Source organism: Salvelinus alpinus, chromosome 8 (assembly GCF_045679555.1).
Source record: "Salvelinus alpinus chromosome 8, SLU_Salpinus.1, whole genome shotgun sequence".
In the NCBI taxonomy this organism is placed as follows: Eukaryota; Metazoa; Chordata; class Actinopteri; order Salmoniformes; family Salmonidae; genus Salvelinus; species Salvelinus alpinus.
This window is the reverse complement of record NC_092093.1, coordinates 13,854,124-13,870,767: the sequence shown is the minus strand read 5'-3', so window position 1 is coordinate 13,870,767 and position 16,644 is coordinate 13,854,124. Positions and strand designations below refer to the sequence as shown.

The 16,644-nt window shown below is 43.8% G+C and overlaps 1 protein-coding gene across 2 annotated transcripts in view; it reads left to right on the top strand.

The window, feature by feature from the left end:
- LOC139582566 (alpha-(1,6)-fucosyltransferase-like) overlaps positions 1-16,644 on the top strand; it is a 191,865-nt gene that overhangs the window by 139,487 nt on the left and 35,734 nt on the right. For both annotated transcript variants that reach the window (XM_071412685.1, XM_071412686.1), the window contains exons 3-5: positions 8,364-8,485; positions 9,301-9,463; positions 11,493-11,607. In XM_071412685.1, the coding sequence (XP_071268786.1) occupies positions 8,364-8,485; positions 9,301-9,463; positions 11,493-11,607 (400 nt within the window). The remainder of the gene's footprint in view (positions 1-8,363; positions 8,486-9,300; positions 9,464-11,492; positions 11,608-16,644) is intronic.

Here is a 16,644-nt window from a genome sequence, read left to right as displayed (position 1 = left end):
ATAGTACGTTTACCCCATACATATCTACCTCTATCACTCCAGTATCCCTGCACATTAACAATATGGTACTGGAACTGACCCTGTATATAGTACGTTTACCCCATACATATCTACCTCTATCACTCCAGTATCCCTGCACATTAACAATATGGTACTGGAACTGACCCTGTATATAGTACGTTTACCCCATACATATCTACCTCTATCACTCCAGTATCCCTGCACATTAACAATATGGTACTGGAACTGACCCTGTATATAGTACGTTTACCCCATACATATCTACCTCTATCACTCCAGTATCCCTGCACATTAACAATATAGTACTGGAACTGACCCTGTATATAGTACGTTTACCCCATACATATCTACCTCTATCACTCCAGTATCCCTGCACATTAACAATATGGTACTGGAACTGACCCTGTATATAGTACGTTCACCCCATACATATCTACCTCTATCACTCCAGTATCCCTGCACATTAACAATATGGTACTGGAACTGACCCTGTATATAGTACGTTCACCCCATACATATCTACCTCTATCACTCCAGTATCCCTGCACATTAACAATATAGTACTGGAACTGACCCTGTATATTTATTTTATTAGGCAAGTCAGTTAAGAACACATTGTTATGTACAATGACGGCCTTGGAACAGTGGGCTCACTGCCTGTTATTGTTTACTGCGTTGTTGGGGTTTGAGCTGTCAAGAAAGGCATTTGACTGTACTTGTGACATTAAAACTTTACACTGAAACTTGGCTGAGAGATACTGCCTGTCTCCTCTGGCTGAGAGAGACTGTTTGCCTCCGCTGGCTGAGAGAGACTGCTTGCCTCCACTGGCTGAGAGAGACTGTTTGCCCCCGCTGGCTGAGAGAGACTGTTTGCCTCCGCTGGCTGAGAGAGACTGCTTGCCTCCGCTGGCTGAGAGAGACTGTTTGCCTCCGCTGGCTGAGAGAGACTGTTTGCCTCCGCTGGCTGAGAGTCACTTACTGGGCTCATTTACTGGGTACTATCATTAGCCCAGCATGATTCCACTGAACAGACACTGCCTGCTACCGCTGTTAACGCCTCCAGACTGAACTCCCATCGACCTGGTTGTCTCAGGGAAGGCAGGGGGCCTGACACCAACACTAGCCCCATTGTGAGAGCTGTCTGTGGGCACGACAGGTCATTCTGCCTGGCCTGGCCTGGAGAGATGAGCTGGAGAGTCTGGCTGTGGATTAGCGCCGACTCCTTGCCTAGTCAATTAGGGAATCTGAAATGTCTGCGGTGGTTAGTGGAATATCTAACAGAGGAATAGGTTTGAAGTAATAGGTTATCAAGTACCAGCTGGGATTTTAACCCTACACTATCCATCTGTCATTCATCCTAACACTAGGGGATAGTCAGAGAGACATTCTCTTTCACATGCTCTCTGTATCTCTCTCCCTCTCTCTCACACACATACACCCACTCCACACACACACACACATGGCCCCAGGCCTCTTTTCCATAAATGCTCCCCCTTGATGTAACAGTAATTGCGTTTTTGTAGCCCCCACTTTCATCTGCAGAATCCCAGTAGTATGTCTTCAAAAAAACAGAAAAAGTTTGGGAAATATTTTTCTCAGGAATATTTATGCAGTTTCCTACCAATGTATACAACCTACTTCACATTTCCAAAGTGAAAGAAAATATAGAGACATTTTTTGAAGATGTCTTGATTGCATGTATCTTCACACCCCAGTTGTATCTTCATACAACTGTGAAACATTTTTTAATAAGATTCAACCAACTTTGACCAACTCGTAGGACAACATATATCCATTGTTTTTGTCAATACTTATTTTTTAAATTTGGTTGGGAAACACTGATGGACAGCAATATTAAGTCAGGACTGTGACTGGACCATTCAGGAAGCATCAACCCCTCATGGAAAGCCATTCTGGTGTCTTTGTCCAGCTGAAATATACTTCTCTATCCCACGGTGAGGATTTAAGAAGACTGAGAAAAGGGTAAGGGAAAGGGTCAGTTGTACAACAGAATGCATTCAACTGAAATGTGTCTTCTGCATTTATCCCAACCCCTCTGAATCAGAGAGGTGCGGGGGGCTGCCTTAACCGACATGCACGTCTTCGGCGCCCAGGGTTTCCGCTAACTTTTTACCTGGGCTATGTTCCTTTAATATTTATGTTGATCCTGACAAACTCTTCAGTCCACAGCATTGCATCGCTGATAATTGTCTTGGCCAAATGTGTTGTATTGCGTGTGTTTTGTCTTGTATCGTCATGTACATCCTCCTCAGTTTGTTATTGTTGTCTTGTCACTGTCCTTATTGTCTTGTTTTGTATTTTGTTTAACAATAAGAGATCAAATAAAATAAAAAGATTAATATTCTATCAAAGCCTACGTGAATGTCTATCTGAACATTCTGCATGTTGCATCAACCTGAGCAAGCCTCCAGTTCTCTCATGGGATATGATGAATAAATGAAGGCCCTTCTGCCTCTGGGAGTTTCCTTTCATTGTCTTGTCACAGCACAGCTAGAACTGGGGGTGTGTTCAGTGTGGTGAAACTTTCAGAATGTTACACAACTATCCATTTTATGAATAGGTTTGGATGTTTCTAATGGAACTTTCTGTAACGTTACACACTTCTGACTGAACTGACCGCTGATGGGTCTTCCTCCCAGTAATATCACAGGGGATTTTCTAAAGGTTAACCTTGTCCCTTATTCACTGTTATTCATCAGTCTGTCATTCATCAGTCTGTCATGCATCAGTCTGTTATTCATCAGTCTGTTATTCATCCTTCTGTTATTCATTCTTCTGTCATTCATCAGTCTGTCATTCATCAGTCTGTTTTTCATCAGTCTGTTTTTCATCAGTCTGTCATTCATCAGTCTGTCATTCATCAGTCTGTCATTCATCAGTCTGTTATTCATCCGTCTGTTATTCATCCGTCTGTCATTCATCCTTCTGTTATTCATCCTTCTGTTATTCATCGGTCTGTCATTCATCGGTCTGTCATTCATCCTTCTGTTATTCATCCGTCTGTCATTCATCTGTCTGTTATTCATCCGTCTGTCATTCATCATTCTGTTATTCATCCATCTGTTATTCATCCGTCTGTTATTCATCCATCTGTTATTCATCGGTCTGTTATTCATCGGTCTGTTATTCATCAGTCTGTTGTTCATCAGTCTGTTATTCATCAGTCTGTCATTTATCAGTCTGTTATTCATCCATCTGTCATTCATCCTTCTGTTATTCATCAGTCTGTCATTCATCCTTCTGTTATTCATCAGTCTGTTATTCATCGGTCTGTTATTCATCAGTCTATCATTCATCAGTCTGTCATTCATCAGTCTGTCATTCATCAGTCTGTCATTCATCAGTCTGTCATTCATCCTTCTGTTATTCATCAGTCTGTTACTCATCAGTCTGTTATTCATCAGTCTGTCATTCATCCTTCTGTTACTCATCAGTCTGTTACTCATCAGTCTGTTATTCATCAGTCTGTTATTCATCAGTCTGTCATTCATCAGTCTGTCATTCATTAGTCTGTTATTCATCAGTCTGTCATTCATCCTTCTGTTATTCATCAGTCTGTCATTCATCAGTCTGTTATTCATCAGTCTGTCATTCATCAGTCTGTTATTCATCAGTCTGTCATTCATCAGTCTGTTATTCATCCATCTGTCATTCATCCTTCTGTACTTCATCAGTCTGTTATTCATCGGTCTGTTATTCATCGGTCTGTTATTCATCGGTCTGTCATTCATCAGTCTGTCATTCATCAGTCTGTTATTCATCACTCTGTTATTCATCAGTCTGTGTTTCCTAGCTTAGTTCCCAACTGAGAGGAGAGGGTCTAGGGAGTGGAAGCTGTAAAACAGTGTGTGTGTCTGTGTGTTTGCGCGTGTGTGCGTGTATGTGTGTGTGTCTGTGTGTATGTGTGTGAGTGCATAATATGTGTGCATGAGTGTGTGTGTGTACATGTGGGTACATGTGTGTGTATTATAATGAAGATAAGGTTATAGGGTCATGTTACTTCAAATGTCTCCTATTTCTGCCTGACATCGTCTGATGTTCCCCACTCAGGGAGCAAATTGAGTTTGCATGCCTTGATGACTCATTAGCCTTTGTCTCGCTTCATGGATGTCTTGATGCATGCGCATGTACTTAGAAGCTATTTATATTTTCTTATAAATATGAATGTATTAGATAACGTGCATCTGTGTGTGTGTGTGTGTGTGTGTGTGTGTGTGTGTGTGTGTGTGTGTGTGTGTGTGTGTGTGTGTGTGTGTGTGTGTGTGTGTGTGTGTGTGTGTGTGTGTGTGTGTGTGTGTGTGTGTGTGTGTGACTATCCTCGTGGGTACCGGAAATACCTAAAAGTCCCCACAAAGATAGTAAAACAAGGAAAATTACCAAGGCCATTTTAAATTTAGGGATTAGGGTGGCAAGGATCAAGGTGGCAAGGATCTCTGGATCCATCTGACCAGTAAAATAAATAATACAGGAAGAAATGTGTTGGTGAAAATACTGGCGTATAGGCAAGTCATAGAATAAAATTAAAATAAACATGTTTCCTACCTCCTTAAATTAGCAATTTATGCAGCAGCTCACTTCTCTCAGCAATGCCATCTATAACCAGGTCACGGTCCAGGGCCATTAAAGCATCTCGCTCAGTAGCCATGAGCATAAAAGCCTCCAGGTGTTGTTGAGATAGTGCTCCTGAGCTTACTCTTGATGAATTTCAGAGTAGGGAAGCTCCGCTCGCAAGCTACTGTACCTGAGTTACTGACAGGGTAAATATGAACTTGTAAGCAAGGCCCAGGATGTGGTATGAGTCAGTAAATAGGTTGTACTGACTAAGAATACGGTAGCAACACAGTGGACAGTCCTTGCAAGATAAACAGCTCTTGTTCACCATCTCTACCTCGTCTTCATTTCCTTCAGGTCCATGATCCTCCATAGTCCTGGTTGTGTATTCTTCAAATCCCGATTGTTTTAACCTTGTCCACTGTTCTGTCAGACTCGTGAGCTCACTCTGTAAATTGGCCACCGTTGCTCTGCTGTCAAATTTGATCAAACATTTGCTTAGTTCTTGAAGGGCTCTGTGTAAGGCCATTGGCACTGGATGTTAACTGACTAAAGTTTTTAGGGTCCAGAAGAGCCATACAAAGTGCCATTACTCAGAAATTGCAGATGGATGGTAACTATAACTGTATCCAGAATATGATTATGGACACCAATCATGTATGCACTCTCTGCCCCAGTAAAATTCTCATCTAGTGCCATCTCTCCAGGCATGATTTTCTTCTTTTGAGCCCTTTTCGTTGGCAGAGTGGTCTCTAACTCCAGCTCTGTTTCCTCATCCCGTTCTTGCAACTTCCTGTTGGCCCACTGAACAAATGTGTCTGAAGATGCCTTGAATTTTTCAAAATCTCTAGCCATTCCTTTCAGCGGCTCCTCTGTAGACATACGATGCGCAGACGGAATGTCCATTTCACTTGTTTGAAGATATTTTGAGACTGGTGAGGTGACCTGAAATATTTTGAGTAATATCTGACCTGTAAGTATTGTTTCATACTTCAGCAACCCCTCAATGTATCTTTGTGCCTTGACCCGTGCAGTAGTGTTGATGTTTTTCTAATCTTGTATGGTTGAAAGATCTGAAAAAGCGTGTGCGAGCAAGGAGGCCTACAAAACTGACTGAGTTACACCCGCTCTGTCAGGAGGAATGGGCCACAATTCTCCCAATTTATTGTGGGAAGATTGTGGAAGGCTAGCCGAAACGTTTGACCCAAGTTACACAATTTAAAGGCAATTCCTACCAAATACTAATTGAGTGTATGTAAACTTCTGACCCACTGGGAATGTGATTAAACAAATAAAAGCTGAAATAAATCATTCTCTCAACTATTGTTCTGACATTTCACATTCTTAAAATAAAGTGGTGATCCTAACTGACCTAAGACATGGAATCTTTACTAGGATTAAATGTCAGGAATTGTGAAAAACTGAGTTTAAATCTATTTGGCTAAGGTGTGTGTAAACTTCAGACTTCCACTGTAGCTCAATAGACAGCTAGCCAAACCCAAACATTGCTTATCTTATCCCTAGTGTCTTCGGTCTTACCGCTTCAGCTGCAAAACCTTGACTAACAGTTGAACTGGTATCGCTGGGCTCAATGGGCTGCTCTCTCTCCTCTCTGCTGCCAGTGCCTTCAGGCTCAATGGGCTGCTCTCTCTCCTCTCTGCTGCCAGTGCCTCCAGGCTCAATGGGCTGCTCTCTCTCCTCTCTGCTGCCAGTGCCTTCAGGCTCAATAGGCTGCTCTCTCTCCTCTCTGCTGCCAGTGCCTCCAGGCTCAATGGGCTGCTCTCTCTCCTCTCTGCTGCCAGTGCCTTCAGGCTCAATGGGCTGCTCTCTCTCCTCTCTGCTGCCAGTGCCTCCAGGCTCAATGGGCTGCTCTCTCTCCTCTCTGCTGCCAGTGCCTTCAGGCTCAATGGGCTGCTCTCTCTCCTCTCTGCTGCCAGTGCCTCCAGGCTCAATGGGCTGCTCTCTCTCCTCTCTGCTGCCAGTGCCTCCAGGCTCTAGGCTGAGATGATTGACTGGTAACGGCAGCAAATTAATAATTTGTTATTTTAAAACATTTGGCTGCATCAGCCTCAAGGGACTTCAACTTCTCTCTCCGCTTTTCAGCACCATCTTTACATTTTTTCTCTTTTTGTTTGTCCATCTTGCTCCACTGCACTATTTATCCAAATGTCACCACTTAACAGAGATGGGAAAGGGGCAGGGCCCAGGTAAAGTTAGAATGGACTGGACCAAAAGTAATTGGCTGGGAGAGAGAGGCTGACAGATGTAATACCCAACGGCAGTAGCAACGGCACACACAGCACTTGGTTATTTTTATTTTAGCGGGGGCTGGGGTTATTTATATTTTGCGTTACATCGGCCCCAATTGTCAAGCGGCACACCGGGAAAAGTCCCGGTGTTCCAGATGGCCAGTCCATCATTGGTTAAGGGTTAAGGTTAGGGTCAGGATTAGGCTTAAGGTTAGGGATTAGGATTCGGGTTAAGGTTAGGATTAGGGTTAAGGGTTAAGGTTTGGGGTTAGGATTAGGGTTAAGGCTTGAGGTTTGGGGTTAGGATTAGGGTTAAGGATTAAGGTTAGGGGTTAGGATTAGGGTTAAGGTTAGGGGTTAGGTTTATTTTTCAGGGTTAAGGTTAGGGATTAGGATTCGGGTTAAGGTTAGAGTTAGGATTAGCGATAAGGGTTAAGGTTTGGGGTTAGGATTAGGATTAGGGTTAAGGATTAAGGTTTGGTGTTAGGATTAGGGTTAAGGTTAGGGGTTAGGTTTAGTGTTAGTGTTAGGAGTTAGGGAAAATAGGATTTTGAAAGGAAATCAATTTTAGGTCCCCAAAAGGACAGTAAAACATATGGCGTGTGGGCTTATATATTGTGTGTGTACGTGTTTAATTATACTTGTGGGGACCATAGTAAATAAACAAAATTTGACCAAATGGGGACCCACAAAATGTCCCCAGTTGGTCAAATTTGAGTTATTTATGAGCTAGGGTTAGTTTTAAGTTTAGGAGCTAGTGTTAGGGTTAGGTTTCTGGGTTAAGGTTAGGGTTAAGGTAAGGATTAAGGTACGGGTTAAGGATAGGTTTAGGGTTAAGGGTTATGGGAAATAGGATTTTGAATGGGACTGAATTGTGTGTCCCCGCAAGGTTAGTTGTACAAGACTGTGTGTGTTCTTGCACACCTGTGTTATAATGAACAGGTCAACATTTGAGATGTTCAGGAAATAAAAATGGAATGAAGAGAGATGTTACTGTTCACTATAGCACACTGTATAAACAACGAAACAAGGCAAAAATACAGCTTTGTAGACTTCATTATACTTTACAAATACTAATTTGTGAAAAAAACGAAATGTGTATTTTAAATGGACCAAAAGGACGCCCAAACATCATTTAGACTCTAATTAGCAATTAGGCTTTGTAAGATATTCAGCTGCAAATTTGCTCACCAAAATACTGTCCTATTGAACGGAGTGCTCTTTGATGCCTGCTCACATTTAATCAAGACAGACACACAGAAATACACACACACACACACACACACACACACACACACACACACACACACACACACACACACACACACACACACACACACACACACACACACACACACACACACACACACACACACACACACACACACACACACACACACACACAGTAAAAGAGCTCTGACTCATATACTAACACAGCTAACAAAGATGTAGAAAAACAAACACATACATCCCCAGTCTGATACCCATTGCTCTTTCTATCCCCCCTGTCTCTTGTGTTAGGATACCTGAGGGCCAGGTAGAAGAGGGAGGGGCCCTGGCTGTGGGGAGACTACGCTCCCTGGAGGACCAGCTGACCAGAGCCAAGCAGAAGATACACAGCTTCCAGAGACTGACCGGAGATGGTGAGCAGGCCAGGGGGATCCGGGAGGCCAGGGAGGGATGTATGGGGGGAGAGGAGGTGGAAGCTGGGGGAGAGTCCCGGAGAGTAAGGAGTTGGGTCAGATAGCCTAGGATTATGATTAGCCTGGTCTTTGTTAGCAGCTAAACTCATCTGACAGGGAAAACATGTGTGTCTCTGTGTGTGTTTGTGTGTGTGTGTGTGTGTGTGTCTCTGTGTGTGTGTTTTTCTCTGTGTGTGTGTGTGTGTGTGTGTGTGTGTGTGTCTCTGTGTGTGTGTGTGTGTGTGTGTGTGTGTGTGTGTGTGTGTGTGTGTGTGTGTGTGTGTGTGTGTGTGTGTGTGTGTGTGTGTGTGTGTGTGTGTGTGTGTGTGTGTGTGTGTGTGTGTGTGTGTGTGTGTGTGTGTGTGTGTGTGTGTGTGTGTGTGTGTGTGTGTGTGTGTGTGTGTGTGTGTGTGTGTGTGTGTGTGTGTGTGTGTGTCTCTGTGTGTGTGTGTGTCTCTGTGTGTGTGTGTGTGTGTGTGTCTCTGTGTGTATATGTCTCTGTGTGTTTGTCTGTGTGTGTGTGTGTGTCTCTGTGTGTCTCTGTGTGTGTGTGTGTCTCTGTGTGAACAAAACAGATGCATTAAAACTCTTATGATCAAATGTACATGAATGGAGTCAAAGCATCACATTGGGAGAGAGGGAGGTTGAGAGGGAGAGATTAGTATTGACAGACGATCCAGTCTTCTCCTAAAACTCCCATGTGTTCAATAACAGTTACCTTTCTGCCCATCGTTCTTTATTTCACCCCTCCTCCTCCTCCCTCCACCACCACTCAGGTCCGGGCTCCACCCAGGAGGAGCTGAGGCGGAGGGTGGAGAACGGTGTGAGGGAGCTCTGGTACTTTGTCCACAGCGAGGTGAAGAAGCTGGGCCATGTGGAGGCTGGGGAAAGGCCCAGACAGGCTGACACCCTGATACAAGACCTGGGACACCAGCAGAGGTCAGAGACACATGCACGCATGCTCTCTCTCACACACATCTATAAACCCTTCCACAGACTGTCTGCCGACACACACAGAAACATGCACATACACACCTTCCCTTACCACTCCACTCTCCCAGGTTTTCTGTCTTCCTCTGTGTTGGCTTCAGCCTAGAGGTCAGAGAGAGCAGAGAGCGGTTGCGACATCAGTCACACGTTTATGTAGTTCATCGGCCCTGTAATACAGCAGTGGCCCCGGCGCTCTTCCTCCTTCCTTCCCTGTCTCCCTCCTACCCTCTCTACTACCTCCCTCCGCCTGCCTGTTGAATTATTGGGTAATTGTAAATGCGACAGTAATTGCCCAACAATTGGAGCGGGTAATCAGTACTCAGGGCTGCTCAGCTTAGCCACCCATCAACTAAACCCCCATCTCCAGCCTGCAGCCTCCACCGTCTGCAGTCGCATTAACCGCTGGGCCGGGGAAACCCCCACAGGCTTCATAGAAGAAGGACACACACTCACACACACTTACAACGTCACTCAGACACTCACACAAAAACACACACACATTCACACACACACACACACCCACACACACATTTACAACCAACCACAGGAGAACTAGCCTCCCGCTCCTCTGCCAAAGCACAGAGGGTCTGTCTGCCTATTCTCCCATGTTAACTCAGCGGCTAAAGGACACTTGTAGTTCTCACACAGGGAGACTGTGATTGATCCAAGGTGGGTTCTGGGTAAAGGAGTATGACATGGCTTCGTATAGAACACACGCGTTGTGGTTTAGGATAAAAAAATCAAAGCATGAGTAATGATTATTTCATGCTAGGGAATGTGTGGAAGTGTTTGTGTGTTTCTGTGTGTGTGTGTGTGTGTGTGTGTGTGTGTGTGTGTGTGTGTGTGTGTGTGTGTGTGTGTGTGTGTGTGTGTGTGTGTGTGTGTGTGTGTGTGTGTGTGTGTGTGTGTGTGTGTCATACATGACTATATGTATTTTAAAGTTATAGTTTTTATTGTGTTGATCATTTTCTTGTGCATAGTGTATTTATTTAAATTGTGTAAAATAATTCTGCACTGGCTGCCTTTGATACTTTGTAATGTAATGTCAAAATTGTGAAGTGAAGCATTCTTTATACTATATGTGTGTGTGTGTACTAATGTGCTTGTGCTCAGGTGGTTTCCCACCCTGAGAATATGACTGACGAGGGTCACTAAAATGATTTGAGGCGTGCTGGTTTTCAGAGATGGGAAACTGCAGTGTCAGTGCTATGTACTTGAATTATGGCTTTCCCTGTCTGTCCCTTTGTTTTATTATTATTACAATTATTATTATTATTGTTATCTATCCTGATTCCTAGTCACTTTACCCTGCCTTCATGTACAGTGGGGAGAACAAGTATTTGATACACTGCCGATTTTGCAGGTTGTCCTACTTACAAAGCATGTAGAGGTCTGTAATTTTTATCATAGGTACACTTCAACTGTGAGAGACGGAATCTAAAACAAAAATCCAGAAAATCACATTGTATGATTTTTAAGTAATTCATTTGCATTTTATTGCATGACATGACATGACAAGTACATATTTACCTCAAGTACCTATTGATCTGATAGTGGTACTCCATGTATATAGCTATTACCCCTGCACATTGATCTGGTACTCTCGGTATATAACTATTACCCCTGCACATTGATCTGGTACTCCCTGTATATAGCTATTACCCTGCACATTGATCTGGTACTCTCGGTATATAGCTATTACCCCTGCACATTGATCTGGTACTCTCTGTATATAGCTTTTACCCCTGCACATTGATCTGGTACTCTCTGTACATAGCTATTACCCTGCCCATTGATCTGGTACTCCCTGTTTATAGCTCCATTCTTGTGTTAAGAAATAATAGAAATGTAAAAATGTAAAACTGCATTTTTAGTTAAGGGCTTGTACGTAAGCATTTCACGGTAAAGTCTACACCTGTTGTATTCGTCGCATGTGACAAGTACAATTTGACTTGATTCGATTTTTGTGTGTGTGCAGGTCCATCATGACAGACCTGTACTACCTCAGCCAGGCTGACGGAGTCGGAGACTGGAGAGTGAAGGAGGCCAGGGACCTGTCTAACCTGGTGCAGAACAGGATCACGTACCTACAGGTATACACACACACACACACAAACTTTTGCATTCACGCACACACACACACAAATGCACACACCGACGTATGCGTGCATACACTCTTAAGGTTCTTCGGCTGTCCCCATAGGATAACCCTTTGAAGAACCATTTTTGGTTGCAGATGTAAACCTTTTGGGTTCCATGTAAAACCCTTTCTACAGAGGGTTCTTTATTACTGTACAGTATTGTATTATACTGCATTATATGGACTGGAATTATGCACTTCATTCAAACCACCATAAAGCTGAGAGAACATGCGATTCTGGTGCTATAAGGGCACAAGGCGAGACCCAAATGCAGACACAGGAGGCAGATGGTTGAGCTCCGGTATTTATTATAACAAGAGGGGTAGGCAAAAGTCAGGTCGGGTACAGGCGAGAGTTCATAAACCAGGTCAGAGTCCAAACAGTACCAGGCGATAGGCAGGCTCGAGGTCAGGACAGGCAGGGGTTCAGTAACCAGGTCAGAGTCCAAACGGTACCAGACGATAGGCAGGCTCGAGGTCAGGACAGGCAGGGGTTCAGTAACCAGGTCAGAGTCCAAACGGTACCAGACGATAGGCAGGCTCGAGGTCAGGACAGGCAGGGGTTCAGTAACCAGGTCAGAGTCCAAACGGTACAAGACGATAGGCAGGCTCGAGGTCAGGACAGGCAGGGGTTCAGTAACCAGGTCAGAGTCCAAACGGTACAAGACGATAGGCAGGCTCGAGGTCAGGACAGGCATGGGTTCAGTAACCAGGTCAGAGTCCAAACGGTACAAGACGATAGGCAGGCTCGAGGTCAGGACAGGCAGAGTGGTCAGGCAGGCGGGCTCAGAGTCAGGACAGGCAAGGGTCAAAACCAGGAGGGCGAGCAGAGAGAGACTGGGAAACGCAGGAGCTGAGACACAAAAACACTGGTTGACTTGACAAACAAGACGAACTGGCACAGAGAAACAGATAACACAGGGATAATTACACCGGGGAAATTAAGCGACTCCTGGAGGGGGTGGAGACAAGCACAAGGACAGGTGAAACAGATCAGGGCGTGACAGGTGCAGCACATGCGGCCTACAAATGTACAAGTATAGGCTAGCGAATTTGATTTGAAATGTTAAATATAATAGGGCCTACTTGTATAATTAGTAGGCTGATGTGTATATATACTGTACTTGTCATAATATTTCCTCTAATGTTATTACCCTACCTCCTCGTTCTCCCTCTATTGTTCCCTCATTCCTTAATATTTGTGGTAGTGGTGGAGTAGGGGCCTGAGGGGACACAGTGTGTTGTGAAATCTGTGAATGTTTAGTAATGTTTTAAAATTGTATAAACTGCCTTAATTTAGCTGGACTCCAGGAAGAGGAGCTGCTGCCTTGGCAGGAACTAATGGGGATCCATAATAAATACAAATACAAATTCTCTCCTCAATTCAACAGTTAATTTAAATAAAGTTATTATCTTCATCATTCCAATGACATCCTTGAATAATATAGGACTAGAATTAGGTGCAGATCGCTTTCACTTCTCTTCACTACGATTGAATGGTTATAGTCTGAATAAATAACTGCCATAGCCTACAACCATCACATGTTCACTCTGCTTTCAAACTACCCGTGAGTTGTATTGGCTGCTGTATTTAACATTCAGAAAACAAAAACAATGTCCAGCAAGACTTCAAGATCTAAGGAGCGTTTTGTAAGGAGATAGGCCAGCGGAGCACAGGTGCCTGCCTATTGCGCAAGAGACAGAGGCTAGTTAGAAACTTATAATGCATAACCCATCGTTCATTAGATAAATATAAGGCTAATACAGCATCACATGTACAGTCGTGGCCAAAAGTTGAGAGAATGACACAAATATTAATTTCCACAAAGTTTGCTGCTTCAGTGTCTTTAGATATTTTTGTCAGATGTTACTATGGAATACTGAAGCATAATTACAAGCATTTCATAAGTGTCAAAGGCTTTTATTGATAATTACATGAAGTTGATGCAAAGAGTCAATATTTGCAGTGTTGACCCTTCTTTTTCAAGACCTCTGCAATCCGCCCTGGCATGCTGTCAATTAACTTCTGGGACACATCCTGACTGATGGCAGCCCATTCTTGCATAACCAATGCTTGGAGTTTGTCAGAATTTGTGTGTTTTTGTTTGTCCACCCGCCTCTTGAGGATTGACCACAAGTTCTCAATGGGATTAAGGTCTGGGGAGTTTCCTGGCCATGGAACCAAAATATCAATGTTTTGTTCCCCGAGCCACTTAGTTATCACTTTTGCCTTATGGCAAGGTGCTCCATCGTGCTGGAAAAGGCATTGCTCGTCACCAAACTGTTCCTGGATGGTTGGGAGAAGTTGTTCTCGGATGATGTGTTGGTACCATTCTTTATTCATGGCTGTGTTCTTAGGCACAATTGTGAGTGAGCCCACTCCCTTGATTGAGAAGCAATCCCACACATGAATGGTCTCAGGATGCTCTACTGTTGGCATGACATAGGACTGACGGTAGCGCTCACCTTGTCTTCTCCGGACAAGCTTTTTTCCCGGATGCCCCAAACAATCGGAAAGGGGATGTCACACCCTGACCTTAGAGATCCTTATTATTCTCTATGTTTGGTTAGGTCAGGGTGTGACTCGGGTGGGAAAATCAATGTTTTCTATTTCTTTGTGTTTTTGGCTGAGTATGGTTCCCAATCAAAGGCAGCTGTCTATCGTTGTCTCTGATTGGGGATCATACATAAGTTGTAATTTTCCTTTTGGGTTTTGTGGGATCTTGTTTTCTGTATAGTTTATTTGCCTTACAGAACTGTGCGCTTTCGTTTTTGTCGGTTTTTTTGCTTTTGGTGTCATCAATAAAAAGAACGATGTACGCTTACCACGCTGCACCTTGGTCCAGTCATTCCACAAACGAGAGCCGTAACAGGGGATTCATCAGAGAAAATTACTTTACCACAGTCCTCAGTAGTCCAATCCCTGTACCTTTTGCAGAATATCAGTCTGTCCCTGATGTTTTTCCTGGAGAGAAGTGGCTTCCTTGCTGCCCTTCTTGACACCAGGCCATCCTCCAAAAGCCTTTGCTTCACTGTGCGTGCAGATGCACTCACACCTGCCTGCTGCCATTCCTGAGCAAGCTCTGTACTGGTGGTGCCCCGATCCCGCAGCTGAATCAACTTTAGGAGACGGTCCTGGCGCTTACTGGACTTTCTTGGGCGCCCTGAAGCCTTCACAACAATTGAACCTCTCTCCTTGAAGTTCTTGATGATGTGATAAATGGTTGATTTAGGTGCAATCTTACTGGCAGCAATATCCTTGCCTGTGAAGCCCTTTTTGTGCAAAGCAATGATGACGGCACGTATTTCCTTGCAGGTAACCATGATTGACAGAGGAACAACAATGATTTCAAGCACCACCCTCCTTTTGAAGCTTCCAGTCTGTTATTCGAACTCAATCAGCATGACAGAGTGATCCCCAGCCTTGTCCTCATCAACACTCACACCTGTGTTAACGAGAGAATCACTGACATTATGTCAGCTGGTCCTTTTGTGGCAGGGCTTAAATGTAGTGGAAATGTTTTTGGGGGATTCAGTTCATTTGCATGGCAAAGAGGGACTTTGCAATTCATCTGATTACTCTTCATAACACTCTGGTGTATATGCAAATTGCCATCATACAAACTGAGGCAGCAGACTTTGTGAAAATTAATATTTGTCTCATTCTCAAAACTTTTGGCCACGACGGTATTACCTGAAAGAGGTAGGCTAGGACATCTCTCTCTCTCTATATATATATATAGTCATTAAAACTCATTTATGTAAACTTCAACTGTACATATAGTCAGAAGTTTACATAAACACGTTTTAATGTCTCCAACCTAAGTGTTTCAACCACTCCACAAATTTCTTCTTAACAAACTATAGTTTTGGCAAGTCGGTTAGGACATCTACTTGGTGCATGACAAGTCAGGCAGATTATTTCACTTATAATTCACTGTATCACAATTCCAGTGGGTCAGAAGATTACATAAACTAAGTTGACTGTGCCTTTAAACAGCTTGGAAAATTCCAGAAAATGATGTCATGGCTTTAGAAGCATCTGGTAGGCTAATTGACATCATTTGAGTCAATTGGAGGTGTACCTGTGGATGTATTTCAAGGCCTACCTTCAAACTCAGTGCCTCTTTGCTTGACATCATGGGGAAATCAAAAGAAATCAGCCAGGACCTCAGCAAATTGTAGACCTCCACAAGTCTGGTTCATCCTTGGTTGCAATTTCCAAACGCCTGAAGGTACCACGTTCATCTGTACAAACAATAGTACGCAAGCATAAACACCATGGGACCACGCAGCCGTCATACCTCTCAGGAAGGAGACACGTTCTGTCTCCTAGAGATGAACATACTTTGGTGCGAAAAGTGCAAATCAATCACAGAACAACAGCAAAGGACCTTGTGAAGATGCTGGAGGAAACAAGTAGAAAAGTATCTATATCTCTTTATATATCTATAAATGTCCTCTGGTCTGATGAAACAAAAATGGAACTGTTTGGCCATAATGACCATCGTTATGTTTGGAAGAAAAAGGGGGAGGCTTGCAAGCCGAAGAACACTGTCCCAACCGTGAAGCACGGGGGTGGCGGCATCATGTTGTGGGGGTGCTTTGCTGCAGGAGGGACTGGTGCACTTCACAAAATAGATGGCTTCATGAGGTAGGAAAATGATGTGGATATATTGAAGCAACATCTCAAGACATCAGTTAGGAAGTTAAAGCTTGGTCGCAAATGGGTCTTCCAAATGGACAATGACCCCAAGCATACTTCCAAAATTGTGGCAAAATGGCTTAAGGACAACAAAGTCAAGGTATTGGAGTGGCCATCACAAAGCCCTGACCTCAATCCTATAGAAAATTTGAAACTGAAAAAGCGTGTGTGAGCAAGGAGGCCTACAAACCTGACTCAGTTACACCAGCTCTGTCAGGAGGAATGGGCCAAAATTCACCCAACTTATTGTGGGAAGCTTGTGGAAGGCTACCCGAAATGTTTGAC